Source organism: Chinchilla lanigera, unplaced genomic scaffold, assembly GCF_000276665.1.
Source record: "Chinchilla lanigera isolate Chin_1 unplaced genomic scaffold, ChiLan1.0 scaffold00131, whole genome shotgun sequence".
NCBI lineage: Eukaryota > Metazoa > Chordata > Mammalia > Rodentia > Chinchillidae > Chinchilla > Chinchilla lanigera.
The window spans coordinates 1,137,789-1,157,731 of record NW_004955532.1 but is presented as its reverse complement, the minus strand read 5'-3'; the positions used below and the strand labels follow the sequence as shown (position 1 = coordinate 1,157,731).

The 19,943-nt window shown below is 53.2% G+C and overlaps 1 protein-coding gene and 1 long non-coding RNA gene across 4 annotated transcripts; both read left to right on the top strand.

Annotated features, from left to right (window-relative positions):
* The first annotated feature begins 3,766 nt into the window (after positions 1–3,766).
* Ccdc71 (coiled-coil domain containing 71) lies at positions 3,767–7,679 on the top strand. Of its 2 annotated transcripts, none has more exons than XM_005410193.2 (2): positions 3,767–3,845; positions 6,004–7,679. In XM_005410193.2, exon 2 carries the CDS (start codon positions 6,056–6,058, stop codon positions 7,409–7,411), a length of 1,356 nt encoding a protein of 451 aa, XP_005410250.1. In that variant the 5' UTR covers positions 3,767–3,845; positions 6,004–6,055; the 3' UTR covers positions 7,412–7,679. The 2 variants fall into 2 exon arrangements, with proteins under 2 accessions (XP_005410250.1, XP_005410251.1); XM_005410194.2 differs by having other exon boundaries at positions 3,778–3,816.
* Positions 7,680–8,487: 808 nt separating this feature from the next.
* LOC106147240 lies at positions 8,488–19,314 on the top strand. 2 transcript variants are annotated; one of them, XR_001232019.1, is made up of 3 exons: positions 8,488–14,525; positions 17,125–17,317; positions 18,200–19,314. It is a non-coding gene; the product is annotated as an uncharacterized LOC106147240 (long non-coding RNA). The 2 variants fall into 2 exon arrangements; XR_001232020.1 differs by having other exon boundaries at positions 17,125–17,333.
* The last annotated feature ends 629 nt before the right edge of the window (positions 19,315–19,943 follow it).

The following is a 19,943-nucleotide window of genomic DNA, read 5'->3' as shown; positions in this document are numbered from 1 at the left end:
CCGCGCCTGGCGGCTGCGGGTCCGACCGCCCGCCCATCGTGGCCGAGCTCGGGAGCCGGGCCGAGCCCCGCGGAGGCGCCCCCTGGAGGCCACTCGGGGCGTGGCCTGAGCCTGGTCGAGGAGGGCGGGCCAGATTGCAGGGGAGGACGCATAATAGGTTCTGCAGAGCACAGGAAGACCACGGCGCGGGGGCAGCCCTTGGGCCCCAGCGCTGGCCCGAACGGGGAGGGCATCCAGAGTAGCTGTGAGCGGGGGCGTCAGAGGCCAGGAATCCTCCCGAGTCCCGGGCTTCTCGGGCCCAAGGTGCTTTGTGACTCCATATGCAGCGTCCAGGGCCTGCCTCCAGCTAACCCCGGGTTAAGATGAGAGCACGTGGGGCTGACAAGGGCCCACCTAGCTCAGATTCAGACCCTGGCCCAGCCTGTCTTCTGCGCAAAGTGTTAGTTGAGTCTTTAAACCGGGGACCCACTATACGGGTAAGCGGTCGCCTGTGGGAAGTTCCGCCTAGCGGTTGTCTTTGCTCACTGCCTTCTCCCACTTACATGGGCAGAGTCTGGCTTAGTTACCCAAAGCAGACCTGTTTTGGAGACAAAGATACAAGTCCATACAGTTAGTGTGAGAGGGGAACCCAGGAAGCACCCGCAGAAGAGTGGCAGGGATACAGGGAAAGTGGTCAATAAAGGAGGTGTCGTCAGGCAAGTTACCACTGTGGGCAACTGGGACCAGATCCTGCCGGGGACTCTGGGAGCCAGTTAGAATATGGGCCTCACATTGCTGCTGTGCCCTAAGAGCAAGGGGGGCAGAGGTACTCATTCTAAATCCCCACCAAGGGAGTCCCCATCAAGTGGCCTGAGATCTGTGTGGGACCATTAGTGGCCTGGCTTGCCTGACTTGCGCCCTGCTTGGAGTGTGTGTGAACCCTTCCCCACAGGGGACCAGAGAGAGAAAGGCTGCAGCCCTTTGGGGCTGGCAGTGGAATCAGCAGGCCTGCAGAGAAATGGTGGTGCTAAGACTGGTTACAGACTCCATAGATCCTGACTAAGAAGGCCTCTATCCTCCCACCCCATATCCCTCCCCAACTTGCTCCTCACCTGGGGCACTGGCGATTCCTCCAACAGGATGCTCACATTGCCCTGCAGAGCCCTCAGGTTTACCACTGTTCCCTTTCCAGTAGGTAAGCGCTTAGAAACTGTCTACTTTTCCATACATTTCAGCTCCCCGAGAGCCTCTAGCCTCCCCTTCCTCCCTTGCAAATTCTTGAAGGAATCCGCCCTCACAGGCTCCACTGCCTAATTATCTGCCAGTGTCTATTGCCACTTTCCCAAAATTGCTCTTGAAAAGTTACTATAAAACCAGAACTGGGGGTGGAGTGAGTGTGCTCCCGTGATCCTTGCCTCAGCTGCAATCTCGTCAGCATCTTCAAAGTTTCACCCCCTTGTGACCTCAGATTCCTCCTGCTTCTTGTCTGGCCTCTAGGAATCCTTTGTAAGCCCTCCTTCCTCTCCCCAGGCAGTGCCCCAAGATTTAGCCCTGGATTTCTGCACCAGCACCCATACCCTCTCTGCAACCTCTCTAGGCACCTAGATTTCCACCAGCTCTCTCTGCTCAGCCAGATGGGGGCCCAGAGTCCACCAAGTTCTGTAGAAGATGCCAAATAGAGAATAAGGGATGGATTCTGGGATCACCTTGCTGTCTCTCCTACCTCATCCTTTCTGATTTGAGTTATGCTCGTAATGTCCACCAAAGTCTAGGGCCAGTCCTATTGTGTTCTGATGAGTGTTCCCAGAGAGTTCCATCTGGGGATTACTGGGGACCAGCACACTGTTTCAGCATCCACTTAGAGAGCTCAGGATCCCATGACCTTTACCCCTAACTTACTCTTACCCTATCCCTCCAGCTCCTATTTCTAGAAGGGATGAAAACAAGAGATAGAGCTACCATTCTTGTCCCTCCATTTTGCCCTGACCTCTAGGCTGAACATTGCCAGAGAGGGATCTTCTTTCCACAGCACACTTGGACTGGTGCCATCTCAGGAGGCCAAACTTTACCTCTTTGTGGAAGTGGCTTCTCTTTGCATAGTTCTACCTCATCTGCACACAAGAGTTTGACACTGCTGGCTTTGGAAACCACTGGGATAAAAGCTGAAATTGGGTGGGACCTGTGAGTGAACAACCAACCCTGGCCCTGAACCATGCAGAGGGCCAGAGACAGGGCTCACTCACAACTGGAAGTGTCAAATAAGCACTTCCTGATTATACCCTGAGGTGGGTGTGGTGGTACACCACACCCCTGTAATCCCAGCACTCAGGAGACTGAGGCAGGAGGATTGCTGCAAGTTCAAGGCCAGCCTGGGCTACATAACAAGCAAGACCCTACTTCAAAAAACAAAAGAGTTCAAGGTGAGCCTGGGCTATACAGTGAGTTTAAGGCCAGCCTAGGCTACTGAATAAGCAAGATACTGTCGCAAAAAACAAAGAAAATAGTTCAGGGCCAGCCTGAACTATATAGTGAGACCCTGTCTCACAAGAAAAAAAAAAAATGCTGATTACATCTTGGCCTGTGGGACGTCACCCTTTCTCTCTACCAGGATAAGGAGTTAGATGTCCCGAACCTACAGGAGCAAGAAATTTGGCTGTTCCTGCTAGATATACTCCAGCTGGGCTTGAGGAAGGCACTGAGAATCCTATCATCAGAGCTGAGGCCCTGAGAAACTGAGGGGCACCAGGTGAGGCCTGGAGAACTTCTGAGTGGAGTGAGCACTTGACTTTACAGATGTCTGGGCTCCTCTCACAGGCTCAGACCCACTACTTCATCCATGAGACCATGGGTCCCACGAATGCTCCCAACTGGGACTTGGGGTCCCTGACAAGTAGGGCCTTTGGTCAGAGCTGCAAAGACCATTCTGACCCCCTTCATCTGAAGTTACAGGCCCCCTAGGGATAACTTTGACCTATACCCTCTTATTTGGTGCTGCTAGAGCAGTGGCCCCTATAACCACCATCCCTATGCTGGCAGTAGGAGAGAGATGGAAAGACTGAGATTCCAGGGTTGCAAAATGGCAGGGATTCTTGGCAATGTTAATACTGAAGATGGGACTTTGTGGCATTGATGGGCTGAAGCTGGGCCAGGGTTTTCCCACTATATCTGTGCACACACACCTGGGCGAGTATACTGAGGTCCACACTAGTATGCTGTGGCCTACAGACTGACCAGGGACGGCTTTGGGTTGCTGCGTGCACACTAGCCTTTCATGGAAGGTGAAGTAGGTTTCATTCTCACAAAGAGAAGCCTCTGTCCTTGAAGGAGATATCTTTACTGCAAAACAATGGCACTACCCTGAGACACCGCCTGTCAGAAGGCACAATCCTCTTTCATCCTCTGGTCAGGTGCCTCTGACAGAAGTGGGCTTTGTCAATAGCTACAGGAAGGCCGGAGTGGAAAATGGCCTGGATCTTGCCAGGAGCCATTCTCCGATATCATGCACTGCCAGCGCCTCTTAGAGACAGTGCTGGCCCCTCACTGCATCCTAGCTGGGTTTCAGTCTTTGAACTTCCCGGAGGCTATGTACAAGGGCACCCCTGCTTCTGCTTCTCGGTCTCCCGTGCTAGACCAGATTGATCTAGAGTAGTCTTCGCAGCCACCACCTCCAGGCAGCCCTCCCTGGTACCCAACACGCCTCGCCCCAAGGCTTTGGGGGCGGGAATGGGGTCTCAGGGTCAAGGGTCACTAGGGCGGGCCGGGTCCCGGAAGCGGAAGTATGGCACACTTCCGGCGCGCAGCAGGCGGCCATGTTGGAGCAGCGGAGGCGGCGCAGAGGTGCGTCCTGGGTCCCCGCGGCGGCGCCGGTAGGTTAGAGCCGCGGGCCTAACCGCGCTCCGGAGTGGCGGCTGGCAAGGTTGCAGGGCGGAGGGGACGGGCCGCTCTTCCCAAACCCGCGTTGTCCTTTGGCTTGGCTGAGATCCCCCCCGCCCCCCACCAGCGACCCCACCCTGGGGCTTCGCGGTCTCGGTCGGGCTGGCACGAGCGCCCTACACATAATTGGTGCCTCTGACTCCCGCCTCCCTTACGCCGTTCGGGCCTCAGGGACGCGGTCTCCCAGCCCGAGGGCCCCAGTCTGCCCCAGACCCCAGTTTTCCTGGATGCTGCCTCTCGCCCCGTTTCGGTCAACGTCCCTTGCTAGCCCCGGAGGCACGTGTGAAGGCAAGTCGCGGGCCCGGCTTCAGCCTCTGTTTTCGAAGCTTCTTAAAAGCCAAGAAGACCGCCCCCTCCCAAGGGGCCTGGGCGAGGAGCCCGCGGTCAACTCCAGTATGTGTGTCGGGGGTCGTGGGTGGGAAATAGGCCCCCGCCCGTACACTTCACAGCCCCGGGAACTGCACCCCTCAAGTGCTAAGCAAATAAAAGAACTAAAGTCATGTACAAGGATTGTGCTTGGAAAGTGGCCTCTGGGGAGGGGAAGTGCCTCAGACACCTGAGGATCCAGGAATGTTTCCAAACAGAGAGCCCCAGGGCACTTCCTCCAGGGGATTCTGAAGACTTCATCTTGCTCCATTAGTGTGGTGGGGAGAAGCTGCACAGATGGGCCTCGAGGCCCCAGGGACCTCGCTGATCCAGGCTGATCTTTTAATGTTCCAGTGCAGCTGGGGAACTGCCGCTTGCCTGTGGGATCCTCAAATGCTGGGTTGGGTGTTAGATACTAGTCATGACTGACAGCCACAGCTTCTTCAAAGAAGTCTGGGACGATTTAGGTGTTCCAAGACAAGTCTCTGTGCTGTGCTGAGTCCTGCTGTCTTCTGAGCTCTAGTTAGGACAGCGCAGACCTCAGATGTCCTTTTTACTCTACATCCCACTTCAAGCATTTAGCTCTCCTGTCTTCAGACCTTGAGCTCTTGATTTCTCTGCCTGGCCCCCAGGATGCCTAGTTGCTTAGGTGTCATTCACAACTGCTGCTCATTAGCTTATTAGTTTCTGCGGAAGATTGGCTCTTTCCCCGAGGTTTGTCTTCATGAACAGAGCCAGAGATTGTCTGTGCCCTGCAAGCAGAGCCACCCCCCAGCAGCTAGTGGAACAAATAGGGACATGGACATTAGGTATAAATATGTGCCCTTTGGCCAATATCCAACATTCTTTGTTGCTCTGTCCGTAACTTGTTTTTCTAACTAGACACCAAACTCTATACCAGTTGTGCCTTATTCTTCCTCACTTCACAGCCACTATATAGACCACTCCCCTTTTTGCTCTTTCTTCCATCTATTTATCATTCGTCCTAGGTAGGAATCCTTCCTGACCTGTTGGCAAGCTGAACCATACACTTCCAAGAATCTTTTTTTTTTTTTCTTTGTCTTTTTGAGACAGGGTCTTGCTGTGCAGTTCCAGTTGGCCTTGAGCTCTCTTTGTGGCCTCCCGAGTGCTGGGATTACAGGTGTGCACCACCATGCCTGGCCCCAAGAATCTTAATGGTGGCTCTGTCTTGCCTTCTGGACTGAGCTTTTTGAGGACTGCTAGGGAGGATGGGAGGATCACTTGAATCCACAAGTTAAAGATCAGCCTACACAACTAGTGAGAGCCTATCTATCTGAAAACAGTGAATTAATTAATTTATTTTATTTATTTAGCCTTTTGGAGACAAGGTCTCACTGTGCAGTTCAGGCTGGCCTTGGACTCACTTTGTAGCCAGTCTCGAACTCACAGGGATCTCGAGTGCTGTGATTACAGGTGTGTGCTACCATGCCCAGCAAAGAGTGAATTTAGATGAATCAGGTTTAAATTTTTCCCAGGGCCTAGCAGGTTAGATGGTTCTGAGGTGCTTTGAGACTGTACCAAAGTACCTGACCCACACCCACCCCAGTGTAGTAGAGGGTTAGGAGACCAGGTTTCACTCCAGGGAGAGGCTCGCTTTGACCAGGCCCTCAGTGTCATGGGGAGTAGGGACCCTGCTAGACTTGTCTACTTGCTCTGCCTCCGTATGTTGGTGCCATTCTTACTGATTTTCTTCTTACCTTGGAGGTGCCAAGCAGTGGTTTGTGGATACCTGGGCAGAACTGCAGTGCCTAATGCCATGAGCGTGGTGGTGCAGCATGTGGAGGAGAAAGCTGTGCACTCCTGGTCGCGCATCTCCACAGCAGGGAAGAAGGCCTTGGAGGAGGCGCTGCTTGTCTTTAACCCCATGAGCCAGGATCTCAGTGCCACGGAGGCCCAGCTTGTGGCCTTCCTGCAGGGCCTGCGAGATGATGGTTTCCAACCTACCATTCTACGGAGCGGTGATGTCTATGGCTATAGTTCATGCACGGCCAAACCCCCAAGTCAGACGAAGCTGCAGGCCCGTGCCCCCAACCGAACTGCCACATCACCTCCAGCCAGTGGTCCCCGAACTGCTGTGCACCTGCCCCCGGGCCGTGCTACCCTGCTGCCCATGTCATTGTCGGGCAGGCTGGCCAAAGGATCTACACCAGCCCTCACCAAGCATACGACTACCAACCTGCTGCTGAGCTCCCTGAAGCAGTCAAGTGCCAGCCGAACCAGGGGTGCAACAATGGGCTTTCCCACCCACCTATATCCAGGTGTCTATCCTGCCATGCGACTTTCTGTTGTCCTTGAGGCCCTGGTTCCACTCAAGAATACCATGCCCTGCTTGAATGCTAAGCACAAGCCACAGTCACTGCCGCTCTCACTTGCAGACTCTCCTTTGAAAGTGCGGAAAGGTTCTGCAAAGAGTCCAGGGAACCTCTGGTCCAAAGCTCCTAGAAAAACCACAAGCAAGAACCCTATGTGTCTGACTCACAAAGGTTCTAAGGCTGGAGCCCAGCAAGGCACTGGACCCCAGAGAAAGACCTATAAAGGTACTGGCTCCTTCCGTGGTCTGCAGATGAAAGAGGGCTCCACCATGGCCACCAAAACAACCCAGGTCAAGGCAGCTCGAACACTGGCCAAAGCTGCCCGTGCCCATGGCATTGTGGCTCGGATACAGGCTAAGGCCAAGGCTAAGGCCAAGACCAAGGCCAAGGCTAAGGCAGTACGGGCCAAGGCTAAGGCCAAGGCAGCACGGGCCAAGGCTAAGGCCAAAGCCGCACGAGACAAGGTGGCTCAGACCCGGGGCAGGGGCAGACCAAAGGGATCTGTTCAGCCTAGGATTTCGAGAAAGGTTCAGAAAAGTCATTCTGTAACTCTGGGGCAGAAGAGGAAAAGGGCTGAAGAGGCAAAGGACCTCCCTCCAAAGAAGAAAAAACGGCTGGGGTCCCAGTCTCCTAAGTCCTGCCTGGGCTCGGGAACAGCGAAGCTGTTAAAGTTCCGTGCCATAAAGGTGAACAGGCAGGCCTCAGATGACGAGGTCCGGCAGCAAGCCCAGCGGATCCTCCGTGTGAACCTGTCTCCTGTAATACGGCTCCAGCCATTGATGCCATATTCGACATCCTGATTCCTTCATACAGCAAAGTTTGGAAAAATAGCCCAGCTGCTTGCATGGCCAGTGGCACAGTGTGCCATGATGCCTGTGGACTCTGCAACCTTGAACAACTCCGAGTACCTTTCCAGGGCACTGGCGGCACCAGCCTTTCAGAAATTGAAGGATTTGGGGTGGGGTGGTGTTGGGAGGGGTGTTCTCATGGCGCAATGCACTGTGACTTGTTCTTGAAGTTGTATGTTCACTGTTCCATCTATCACGTTTTATACCTTTCCACCTTCCAGTCTCCCTGCCCACTCTCCATGGTCTTTTGTACGTATGCGTATAGGGAAAGTGGCTCAGGAACGTCATTTTGAGTGATGGGGTGGGATTGTGGGTGTGGTCAGCTCCCAGGCTGCTGTGGAAAGGTGAGGGGAAACTCAGATGCTGGCTTCTATAGGGGTGTAAGAGGCATCCCCTGAGGGCATGGGCAGTACCAATACAATCCATAGCTGGGTTTTTTTTTGTCTTTTTGAGACAGTTTCACTGTGCAGTTCAGGCTGGCCTTGAACTCACTTTGTAGCCCAGGCTGGCCTCGAACTCACAGTGATCCTACTGCCTCGGCCTCGCGAGTGCATTTTTTTGTCTTTTGGAGACAAGGTCTTGCTGTGCAGTTCAGGCTGGCCTTGAGCTCACTTTGTAGCCCAGGCTGGTCTCAAACTTGCCATGATCCTCCTGCCTCAGCCTCCCCAATGCTGGGATTACAGGCGTGCGCCACCACTCCTGGCATATGATAGATCTCTCTTCAGGCTGCCATGATTTCTATCCAGTCAGGCCCCAGATGGGATGACTGGGCAACAGTGGGGAACCTTGCAGCCAGCAGTTTCTAGGCCAGGTCAGGGAACCTCGTCGGTATGGCTCCTTGGAGGCCAAGCAGATAGCCTTTATTTCTAGGCCAGCTCTTTTTAAAACCTTGGAGCTTTTAGCCAGGTGTGGTAGTGCACACCTGTAATCCCAGCACTCAGGAGGCTGAGGCAGGAGGATTGCCATGAGTTTGAGGCCAGCCTGGGCTACATAGTGAGTTCAGGACCAGCCTGAACTACAGTGAGACCCTGCTCAAAAAAAAAACCTTGGAGCTTTGGGCTTGTCTGGGTTGGGGCCTGTGCTCTGCTGAGAGTGACTGTCCTCAGCTCCAGTTGATGGCAAGGGATTGGGTGTCGGGACCACAGTGGCTGCCTGCACTACCGAAGAATGTTCTTTTGTGGGGTGGGGTCTCTGTGGTGGTGGAACAAGGAGGTTTTCCGGCACCACTTTCCATCCGCCCTGCGTGTTTCAGACACTGTCAGCTTGGAGAGGAGAGTAGTCCCCCAGTGGAGCCGGCTACTCCAGCCATTTGCAGTCCTTTGCTGGCTGCCCAGGGCTCAATGGAAGTGGCCGTGGCCCAGGAAGAGGGGACACATTCCTGGAGGCACCTGGAGACCACCTTTTCAGGACTGTGAGTAGGAGTTTCATTTAACTGAGAATCAGATCTTTACTGAGTGTTTGGGCCCCAGTACTACCAGCTGCTCAGAAGGGTGGACCTATGGAGAAGCAATCACATGCTTCTGGGTGTACTGTAGCCTACAATTCTGATACTGCTTTCCTCAGGGAGTTCTTAGTGTAGGTATGGGGAATAACCTAAGGACCATACTTCTAAAGGACAGCCCTGCTTGGAGTCCACTCTGGATCCTCTCTCAGGCCTGATTTTAGTGCCTGGTGCCCAGGACTCCTAGTAGATTTGGATTGTACCCTAGTTTTCCTGCTGGTGCTGCAACCAGTGGATGAAGAGTTGGCTCTTCCTGAGATCCAGCTAGGGTGTGTGTGGGTCAGGCCTGGTGGGATGGGGGTATCCTAAGAATCTCTCAGACCCGTCCCCTTCCAGTCCAGGCTTTTAGAACAGCTACCCAGGAAGTGCCAGATCCCCCTCTTGGTTTCTTAAGAGGCAGTCGCTACCCCCTCCGCCCAGCCTGATTGTGACCACAGCCAGAGCCTTCAAACTATCCACCACAACCAGAACCCTACTACACTGTCACTCACCCGCAGGTGGGGGAATAGGGTAAGCGCTCTGGGGTCTGCTGTCTTTGGGACATCCTGGATAGGTGAAATCCTGTGGAGGTTCGGGGCATTGCTAGCTTGTGCTGTGAAATTTTGGAGAGACTGACAGTGCACCTGCCCAGTCAGTCTCCTTGGGCCCTTCCGCAGGAGTCTGATCCGTGACTCAAAAGAGGCTGTGACATTTAGAATGTGATCTCCCAGAGTGGGGGTAAGAAGAGCGGGGGGCAAGCAGAAAAGGGTGAGGGTGCTGGCATGTCCATGTATGAGAGCTGGGGTTTTAAGTACTTATTTTTTTGAAACAGGGTCTTGCTGTCACAGGGTAGATCAGGCTGGCCTTGAATTCAAGGTATTCCTCCTGCTCCAGCCTCCCAAGTGGTAGGACTACAGGCATGCACCGCCACACCTGGCTTGCAGGTTTTGAGAACGTTACTGTCCAGCTGCACCTACAGGGAACCTTCAGATCAGCCTGCCCCCTCGTGACTTTCAAGGTGCCCCAGTGCCCCAGCCTAAAGGCTTGCTCCGCAGTAATGATCCCGCGTCTCACCTGATACTTGCCTCGCCTGGTAACCCAGGCCCTTCCTCCCCTCGTCGCCATACATTTCCCTCAGCAGCTCTGCTCTGAATGCACAGCGGACCATGGCCACTGCTGACGCACACATGTACCAGTACTCGCCCCGCAACTGCACACACCTCTTTCCTGGGGCCACTGTGACTCGGGCCAAGCTGTCCACTGAGGGTTAAGTCAGGCCCTGGGGTGACATCAAAAGCCGAAGCCCGCTTCTCAGATAATTTTCAAACTTCTGGACCCAGCTGTTCCTGTGGAGAACCCAAGTAACGATTAGATTCAGGGTGCCCACTCCCACAGACAGTCCAGTACCATCGGAGTGTCAGAACGGAGCCAGACACCCTCGGGAGGAGCGGGTGAGGTTCTGCCTGTGGGCATGCAGGCAGGGTAGGCTGTCCTGCCAGCTCGGTTTCCCAGGTGATCTGCCTCTACCCCATTTGTGGTTCTTTATTGTAGTTCCTGGGCTGACCCCTCGTCCCTGTCCTGTCCTCCCCCATTCCTGTACCCTGGGGCGCTGTCTCCCACTTCTGTCCCATCACCGAGCCCCTGTGTGGGCCCCCGCTGTAGGTTTTCATTCCTACCCCTATCTGAGGGTCTCCCACTGCGGCCCTCATCGCTCTCCCCATCTCTGCTCCTATCACTAGCCCTTATAATTTCCCCTTTCGAGACAAGAGTACCTGTGCAGTTCAGCTTAGCTTTCAACTCACTTGTGTACCCCAGGCTGGCCTCAAACTCATGGCAATCCTCCTGCCTCAGCTTCCCGAGTGCTGATACGACAGGCACGAGCCACCACACCTGCCTTTGTCACTGCTTCTGTAATCTGCTTGTCATTGTTTTCCCCTCAAGTCATGACTCAGGTGTCAGGTGGTGACCCTTATCCCTGCAGTTACCTCTCTGTGATACCAAGGTATCTCTTAAGTGGAGGGATGTGACCCCTCCCACATAAGTCTTGTTAGAGGACTAGAGAGCTCTGAGACCATAGTCAGGAGAGCCAGTCCAAGAGGGCACCAGGACAAAACAAACACAGACCTGGGCTTTCAGCGTGCACTGGGCCTTCCCTGCCTGCTGTGACTACAGTCTCTAACTGTTCACTCTAGCCCTGACTCTAGGTCTGAAAGCTGCTGTTGCTTTTGCTCTGATCAGGAAAGAGGAGTGTTGTGGAAGGCAGTCTCAGCTTGGTAACTGATGTAAGCTGTGGGGCGGAGAAGAGACACGAGCCCGTGCCTTCCTCCATATGTCTATTTGCCAAGGACCCATTGAGCCCCACACCCAGTCACGTATCCTCTGTGCGGTGTTTGATGAGGGAACAGACGCAAAAGCAAGAAAGTCACCTAAACAACGTGATTTACTGGATTTTAAGTACATTTCTAGTTTGGATGATGAGTTGAATGCTTTACTGCACTGCCTGGAGATGGCTGGCTGTGGTGCCACGTGCCTTAATCCCAGCACTCAGAGGCTGAGGCAGGAGGATCACTGCGAGTCAGAACCAGCCAGAGCTACATAGTGACACCCTGTTAAATAACAAAAAAACCCAACCCTGGAGATAACGGATACCAGAGTGAGGTGTCCAGGAAGTGGTGAGATGTGCAGGTCTGGGCTCAGGGCCAGCATTGGGCTGGAGAGGGACTCGTTACAGAGCTGGCACTGTCACCGTGAGGGAGGTCGTGGTCATCCCTGGAGGTGCACTTCGCCAAGCAGGCATGGGGAGGTGCCATAGCATGGGAGCTGGAGGAGGCGGCTGCAAGGCCTTAGAGGGCGGGACTCCGGCCATTCCTTCTCCCACCCCAACCATAGAGAAAAGGCCCAGTTATCTGAGATCCCACCTGTGGCCCTAGAGTTCCTATGTGTGACTAACCTGTGAGGGAACTTCTCCAGCAGCATACACTGGGTGACAGACCCTGGGGCGCCTCCAGGGTCTCCCCTTCTGCCACTGTGCCCTCTGTGAACTCAGGGGCAGTTGCCCATGTCATGGTTTTGCCCCTGAGTGCAGGCCTGCCCCTGGGGCTCCACCCAACATGCAACACATGGTAAGGACCATGGGACGGGCATCCTGTGGATGGTGAGGTGGACAAGCTAGGGGTCTAGAGTAGACCTGTCTTCTCCTCCTCCCAGCTCGGTACATAGGCTTTGTGTCTGCCACCACCATACAGCTGGTGCTCCCTGTGAGTGCTGCTAGGCTTTGCTCCAGGACTGGCCATGGTGTGCAGCAGAGCCTGGGCATCCCTATACCCTGCCAGGGTAGGTGCTGTGCCATGTTCTGCCTGGCCATAGCTGCCATGGGTCAGCTCGCTCCATAGCTGTCTTCCGGATTCTGCCGCAGAATTTTGAGTCCTGTGTGTGTGCTTGCAGCTTCACTCTGACGTGGCTGTGTCTTCATCAGGCGGTGTGAGGGGCCAGGTGTGTGAGTGTGATACCTGTCAGCTGGGCAGTACTGTGAATGGTGCTGCCCTTCCACTGCCGTTCCTGGGAGAATCCTTGCACCCCTCTGACACCAAGACCAGCTCTGACACTGATCCTTCGACTCCATGGTGACATTTGACCTAATTCCATTCGCAGTCTCTGATGACTGCTCCAGGCTGAGACTGTGACCCTGTGGGTGCCGTGGAGGGGAGCTTATGCGATGGTCATCTGGACAAGACCTGTGGCCTCCTCTCTGGTCATTGTTACTGCAGAGTCTACATCTAGAGCCAGCTCTGCAACTCCTGCCAGCCTGGTCATTATGGCCTGAGTCAGCTCAACCTAAGCTCTATCAGCATGTGTGACCCTCAGGATGGGCTCCCCCCATCCCACTTGGTCAGCCCCCAGTAACTGCCCCAATAACAATGTCCCACTCAACTTATATCTGTCATTAGCAGTCTGAGTGCCCTAAACCTTAGCCTGCAGGTGCAACCCCCAGCACCTGCGGGGGATCACTCATCCCTGTGACCCCTCTAGTAATACCAGTCCCTCTGCTCTGAGCAGACTGTAGCCATCGTCTGGTGACCCCTGACCCGTGCTCTGATTTGACCTTGACCTTGGGCTCTGAAGTAGAAAGAAGTAAAAGAGTGTAAGGCTGTAGTCATAGTGACAGAAGACAGCTTGCACATGAATGGGTGCCATTCACTTACCTGGACAACACACCAAGCCCTACCATAGCTAGTTGAACTAACATATGCCCTGAGGTGGGAGCTTGGGAATGAAAGAGATAAAATAGATTACAAAAGTTCACACTAGGTTTAAAAGAGTTTCTCAAAGCCATTTGGGGGAAGACTCAGTCCAAGGAATAACTGTATCCCTTACTTGCCTTGAATGTTAAAAACTGCAGTGTCCTCGTATCCTTCTTGCCTTTTTGTCTTTTTTCTGCCTCTCCTGCTCCTCCCGCTTCCTCGGTGTACCCTCCTTTTGCCTCTCCTTTCTTCATGGTCATTTTTGTTTTTTGAGGCAGGGTTTTGCTATGTATTGCAGGCCGGCCTTCAACTCAATATGTAACTCCTGGCGGTTCTGCTGCTTCATTCTCCCAAGTGTTGGGATTAGAGGCGTGTCCCACCACGCCTGCTCTTCTTATCTACTGTGAGGCAATGGAAGAACACACCAGTTTCCTTTCCCGCTCAGCTACAAGGAGGCATTCAATTTACCCTGTTCCACAGCAGGAGTCCAGTGCGTGACTGCCCATGCCCCCGACCCTCTCCTCTGCAGAATTCCTGCCTTTCCCCTACCCAACTGCTCTGTCCTATGGATGATTTTCTGGGGTCTGAGCAGTGACCCCCCCGCCAGGGCTGCCAGCCGTGTGATTGTGATTTTCTGGTGCCTATGACAACAAGGACAGAGTAGCACCTGGGCTTTAGGGTCATTTTGAGATTTACCTTATATCCCCCACCACCACCTCAGCTGTTCTGTGAGGAAGGGTTTCTGCCTGTCCCACCTCCATAGCCACCACTGCTGCGGGCTTTAGTCTGGATACTTAACAAGGTCTCGTTATGTCATTCAGGCTGGCTTTGAACTCACTCTGTAGCCCAGGCCGGCCTTGTGGCAATCCTCCTACCTCATCCTCCCAAGTGCTGGGATTACAGGTGTGCACCATCACACCCGGCCCCAGTCTGAGTACTTCCGGACTGCCCTTGACCAGGGCACAGCTGAGGCGAAACTTGACCGGATCCTCCAGCTGGCTGCCTGTGAGTAGCTGGGAGAGTTGAGACTTGGCACTCAGCAGAGGGAGTGAATATCCAAAGAGAACTATTTGCAGGAAGAGGCAGAGCAGGGTTGGGAAGGGTGGGAAGCCCAGGTGAGGTTTTCAGCATGGTCAGAGGCTCTATGGCCTGGACAGAGCCTGTATTATTCTCAGGACTGTGGGAGACAAGTGGGCTGGAACGCTAAGGACACTGACACTTCATTTGTCTCAGAGTGTCACATGGTCTACCCCCTCCCACTACACACAACGTCCAGGGACTGCAGGGCCCTCAGCATTGCCTCCATTCCGCCTGGCAAGCCCATCACACCTGCCAGCTGCCAAAGGTGAGGAGTCTGAGGGATGAGGTGGGGTCATGGGTCACTAGTGTCTTGGGAGGGGTGGGAGCTATAAGGGTAGAGGTCTCTGGGATCTTGGGGGAATGGGAGCCTAAATCCTGAGGGTCCTTTGTCCTGGAGTGGTCTGGGCCTGGGAGTGTGTGTCGCACACCAGGCCCTAGTGAAGCCCTTTCTGTAATGGGAGACGGGCGGCTGCATTTTCTACTGGCTTGGACTTTGCATCTGTAGTCAGTGGGGCTGGCCTCTTTCTGCTGGTGCCTATATTCCCTCATGTCCAGGCCTATGGCATTGTCCTGTGCTGTGAAACCTAGGTCAGTGGCATGGTGTCACTCTGGCTAGGTGGTCCTGGGTGCTGAGTAGGAGTAACTCTGTGACTGCTGACCCCTAACTCCAGGAACCTGAAACTGACGGGCATTAGTGCCTGTGCCTAGTCCCTACCTTACAGCACAGGCTGTGCCCATCCGCTGCCCTGAGGGCAGCTGTTCCAGGTGACTTTGCTCAATGTACCCAGGGAAGCAAGACCCTGTGACCGAAACCGTGTAACTCCCAAAGCCAAGACATCATGATACTGCCAAAACACTTGGAACAACACCCAGACCGAGTGGGAAATTCCAAGTGTAGAATGTCATCATGTCATAAGACAAAACATAAAACTAAAAAAGAGCAGAATGTTAAAAAGCTGGGTTTTGCCAGGCATGGTGGCACTCTCATGTAATCCCAGCATTGTAGGAGGCTGAGGCAAGAGGGTTGCAAATCTGAGCCAGCCTGGGCAACTTCACAAGACCCTGTCTCAAAACAGAAAATAAAGAAGAGGGTGGGGCTGTAACTCAGTGTAAAGACACTGGGTTTAGTCCTTAATACTGAAAAGGAAAAAAAACCTTGGGATTTTCATCCATTCATGCTGAAACGCTGGACCCAGTAACTACATACAAGAAAGAAGGAGCTGTGGACCCACATCATCATGACACCCCTCACCCACCTCCACTCCCCACAGGACTACTGCTTCCCCCAGGTCTTTCTGCTTTGAATTGGGACTTGCTACTTCAAGACGTTGAGGCTATGGTCAACCAAGGGGACAAGGAGGCCTGAGAAGAATTCCATCCTCCTGGATTCTGTGAAGTCGCGAACTCCACCCCACATGTGGAGACACAAATTATAGCAGGACAGAACTGACGCAGCAAGGCTGAGGTCAGGAGATCACAGAGGCCTGGAGATACATTCAGTGTGCAGAAGGACATTCTTTAGATACTCTTTCAATGTATTGCCTCAGGCCTGACCAAGTGTTGGTTGTTGGGTTCCAGAGGAAGTCTAGCAAAAGCATTGGTGGAAAGGAAAAGACTGCAGTATCTGCGTCCTTGTGGAAAGCCACGAGGTCAACACTAAATGCTTTGCTGAGATACGCCCAAAGGAATGATAACATGATGGCTAACTAGTCAAGTGTTATTTATGTGATACTGAGTTGTATTGTCCTTGCTAAATTGGTGGATATCCTCCCATTTGCACTGCTGCCTCCTTTGTTCTTTCTCAATAAAGAGTTACTGAAATTGGTAATCGGGGCTTCAGTCCTAGAGGCTGCTAGCCCCCTGATCCCAGAATTTTCTCTCTCTTGTTTTTCTTTTTTCGTTTACTTTTCTATTCATCCGTGGGTTCCTCGTTCTCGGGACCTGTTCACCCAGGACAGAAATGGATTATTAATACGACAGCTGAGAGGACTGAGACCTACAGGTGGTGGGTATGGAACTGGCACACGGATAGGGTACAAGGTGAGAATAGGCAGAAGCCAGATCTCACAGGACCTTGTGGACCAGGAGAGGGGCTTTACCTTTACCCCAGGGAACTGGGGAACTATGGGAGAGGTTTGAACACAGAGGATATCTGGGGAGAACGGATTGCTTGGGAGAGGCCCAAATGGAGACTGCTGACATGATTGAGTGAGAGATGGCATCATTTGGACTATATTAGGGCCTTTAGAAAGAGGAAAAACAGATTTAAAAGGTTAGGAAAGGGGTCGGGAGGGGCTGTGAGAGCTAATGTGAGGAAGAGTGGCCAGTGTTAGTGAGCGCCTGGGCTCACCGTCCTCTCTCTGATTTCGTCCACTCTCTGCTAGGTTGTATGCCTGCCACGGTAAAGGAGTGGTCCAGGCGGAGGTCTGTGGACCCCAGGGTCACACAGCATTTGCAGGATCTCCGCTGGGCAGGCTGCATGGAGGCAGCTAGAACAGGCCTTGCCAACACCAGGCCCGCCTGGTCTGTAGCACCTTGGCCCTGCTTCGTAGAGGTGAGCTTGGTCAGTATGTGTCCTAGACTTGAGGAGTTTATTGGGGTTAGAGGGGCATCGAGAGGTTCATCTGACCTTGTTTTTCTTGCCAGTATGTGAGTGCTACCTGCAGGGTTCACTAAGGACCCAGTGTACCCTGCTATGTGGGCAGTGCTCGTACTACTGGTCTCACGTCATTGGTTGTAGCTGTGACCATCACACGGCATCAGGCCCGCGGGCTGCACTGGTGATCCTTCAGGGCCAGTAGGTGTGGGATTTAGGGCCATCCAGCATTTTCTGAATGACTTTATTTTCCTGTTACTCCTTACAGATGCCGCTACTATGCTGAGGTTGGCATCAGTGCCATCTGTAACCTTGTGAATGGGCCAGTACATATGCCAGGCGGGACTTGGTCCCTACTGTGACTGCTGCCTCTGTGGCTGGCTGGGCTTCCCGCGATGGACATTCTGAGTTGTGCCGTCCGCTTACAGATGTCTGCCAGGCCTGCCGTGGAGCCACTGCAGGTTAGCTCTGTGGGAGGTGAGCACGGACACTGGTTGGGCAGGAATTATGCAGAGTGGGCCGGGCCCCATTTCATATCCTACTGCGTCCAGGTGCTTAGATAGCTGCTGTGAAGACCCTACTCCAGGCTCTGGTCAGCAGTGCCAGCCCTACCTCCATCTTGGGCACCCTGGCTCTAGCCTTTCTCATGGGAGTTCTGGCCATGTGGACAGCCCGCGTGGGGTTAGAAAGAGGCGAGGATGGTTGGCATTAGCAAACCTCTAGCCTTGGTCCCTTGTTCACAGTCCCATCAGGCCCACATGGCAAAACCTCACCCATCCTACCTGTATGCTGAGCTGTAGGGTGGACACCTGTCTTTATGGAGCTCCTGTTCTGGAGAGGGAGAGCCGAATGGGCAGACTTAGGGGTGTGGCCTTGTAAGACAGGAAGATGGGCCCTACTATAACTATTGTGTTCTCTGCTGTCTTGGTCAGACCTCAGACTTCCTGTCTGGGTATGTGGGACCTACGTCTCCAAGGATACGGAAAGAACACACACACACTCCAGTCCTCTCCAGGCCTCCATTGTGACTGCTGCTCCTCTGGCTACTTTGGGCATCCTTGGCTATGAAAGGACCTCAAAGGACTCCATACCGGACCTGCCCGTGCAGCAACAATAATGACCCCCATGGTCACGCTGCCTGCGATCCCTTCGCTGGGCACTGGTAGCATTATCTGCACTATAACGGTGGCCTAGCTGTGCCCACCGTAGGTCTGGCCTCCATGGCAGTGCCCGGTGCCCAGGAGGCTGTTGACATAAGTGTGTGGGTGAATGAGGAGGACATTCCAGGATGACTGGGTGTGGTTTCCCCTCCATAAAGTCTGACAGGCCTTTCCTCTTCCCAGGCTGCAGTTGTAAACAGGAGCATTGTTCCTCCTCGGTGCCCATCCGCAGCTGAAGCTTGTTTCTGAAACCGCATCAGTGCATGTCGTGTGCCAAAGCTGAGCATTCACGTTCTTTTCACCTGATGACTGGTCTGTGCTCTCTTGCTCAGGTCACAGGTCCGTGCTTCTGCTGGCAAGGATTTGGGGTTGCACGTTTTCCTGGTCTTAAGATGGATATTGGAGTGACCCAGAGGAGGGGTGCAGGGGTGAGCAGAATACTCACACAGTCCAATATAAGGGCTGAGGGCTACTCAACTGGAGTTTTCCTGAGGGAGAAACCCTCAGGAAGTACTTGTGAAATACTTGTGAAAACAGTTATAGGGGGAAAGTCAGCAAGTCTAGACAGAGGGTGCCTACAGAAGGACACCTTGGATGGCTCCTTCCTGAGCCTGTCTGCCAGCCCTTGACCCTGGTACTCCCTGACGGGTTGTGCTGTTTTCCTGCCCAAAGGCTGCTGTGCATGCTGAGGGCGTACCTCAGGGGTAGAGCACTTGCGTAAATTGTGGGAGGCCCTGAATTCTATCCCAGTGCCACAAAATAAACAAAGAAAGGATGTTATGCAGAATGGCCACTCTGGTCAGGGTGGCTATTGGTGCCCACGGCAGTTTTAAGCAAGGAAGGGCTGGTGTGCAACCTCGTACTTGCACGGAACCATGCTTAAAGGGGAGGGTAGGATGAGTGCCATCTGCCCTCTGCCCCGATCCTGTTTCCTCCCACAGTCTTGCACAGCTGTGAACCACACAAGGGCGCCTACCTGTCTGCAGAGAGGATGTCTCAACGCTGAGGTGCCAGGTGTGTGCCTGTGACTCCAGAGATTCCTTTCTACACTCAAGTCCTGTCTTACTGTTATTGGGTAGCTTGCTTCTAGAAAGTGGCTCGCCAACTGTACACTACCGGGCTTGGGCCTGTTTGTCGCCTTCTGGAGTTGGATTCCACTTCTTGATCCTGGAAAGTGAAAATTCTTCTCCCCACCCAATTGAATGTAATTTGAAATTTCTTTGATCAATACTAAGTACTTTCGCTTCTCCAGATATGAGGAATTCGTTAACACTTAACTTATAAAAACCAAAAAAAACAAAAAAAAAACAAAAACAAAAACAAAAAGTTTGGTTCAGTTCTAATATCTCATTGTTGATTTTTTGTCTAGTTAATCTGTCTTCTTTCAACAAAGAATTGAAAGAAACCAAGAAAAAGCAGTGGCAAAGTTTATTCAAGAAAGTAAAAGTGAAGAGTAGGAAATAAACTGGCTCTGCAGAACGAGCTTGGGCCAAGCAAAGAGAAAAAGAGGGTAGGAGCAAAGATAAAACTACATTATGCATCTGGAAAACAGTGTGGAGTGTCACGGAAAGCTACAACAGCAAAGTCTTCATGGTGTCAGTGTGTCATTTATGCTGTCTAAATCTCCAGGAAACCCGATAGAACTTCTGAATATGGGTCCTGAGAGGCTGCCTGGAGATCCCATGCCTCAGGCTGACATCGGGTCTAGGCCATCCTATGGAAAACCTGCTCTAGTGCTTGTGAGATGTGTGTGTTCAGGGGTTTGGGCACCGTTCTGTGCATTTGTACAGGATCTTGTCGCTCATAGGTCATGCCTACTTCTCCAGCCAGCTTTGCCTCCACCTAATCTATCTCATTACCTGCTTCTCTTCCTGGGACTGCTGCCTAGCCCTGATCTAGTTGCAGGTGGCAGCTATCACCGAAGAGG

What these genes read in the sequence shown, in the direction of transcription:
- Ccdc71 (XM_005410193.2), top strand. Translation starts at nt 6,056, where the DNA reads ATGAGCGTGGTGGTGCAGCATGTGGAGGAGAAAGCTGTGCACTCCTGG.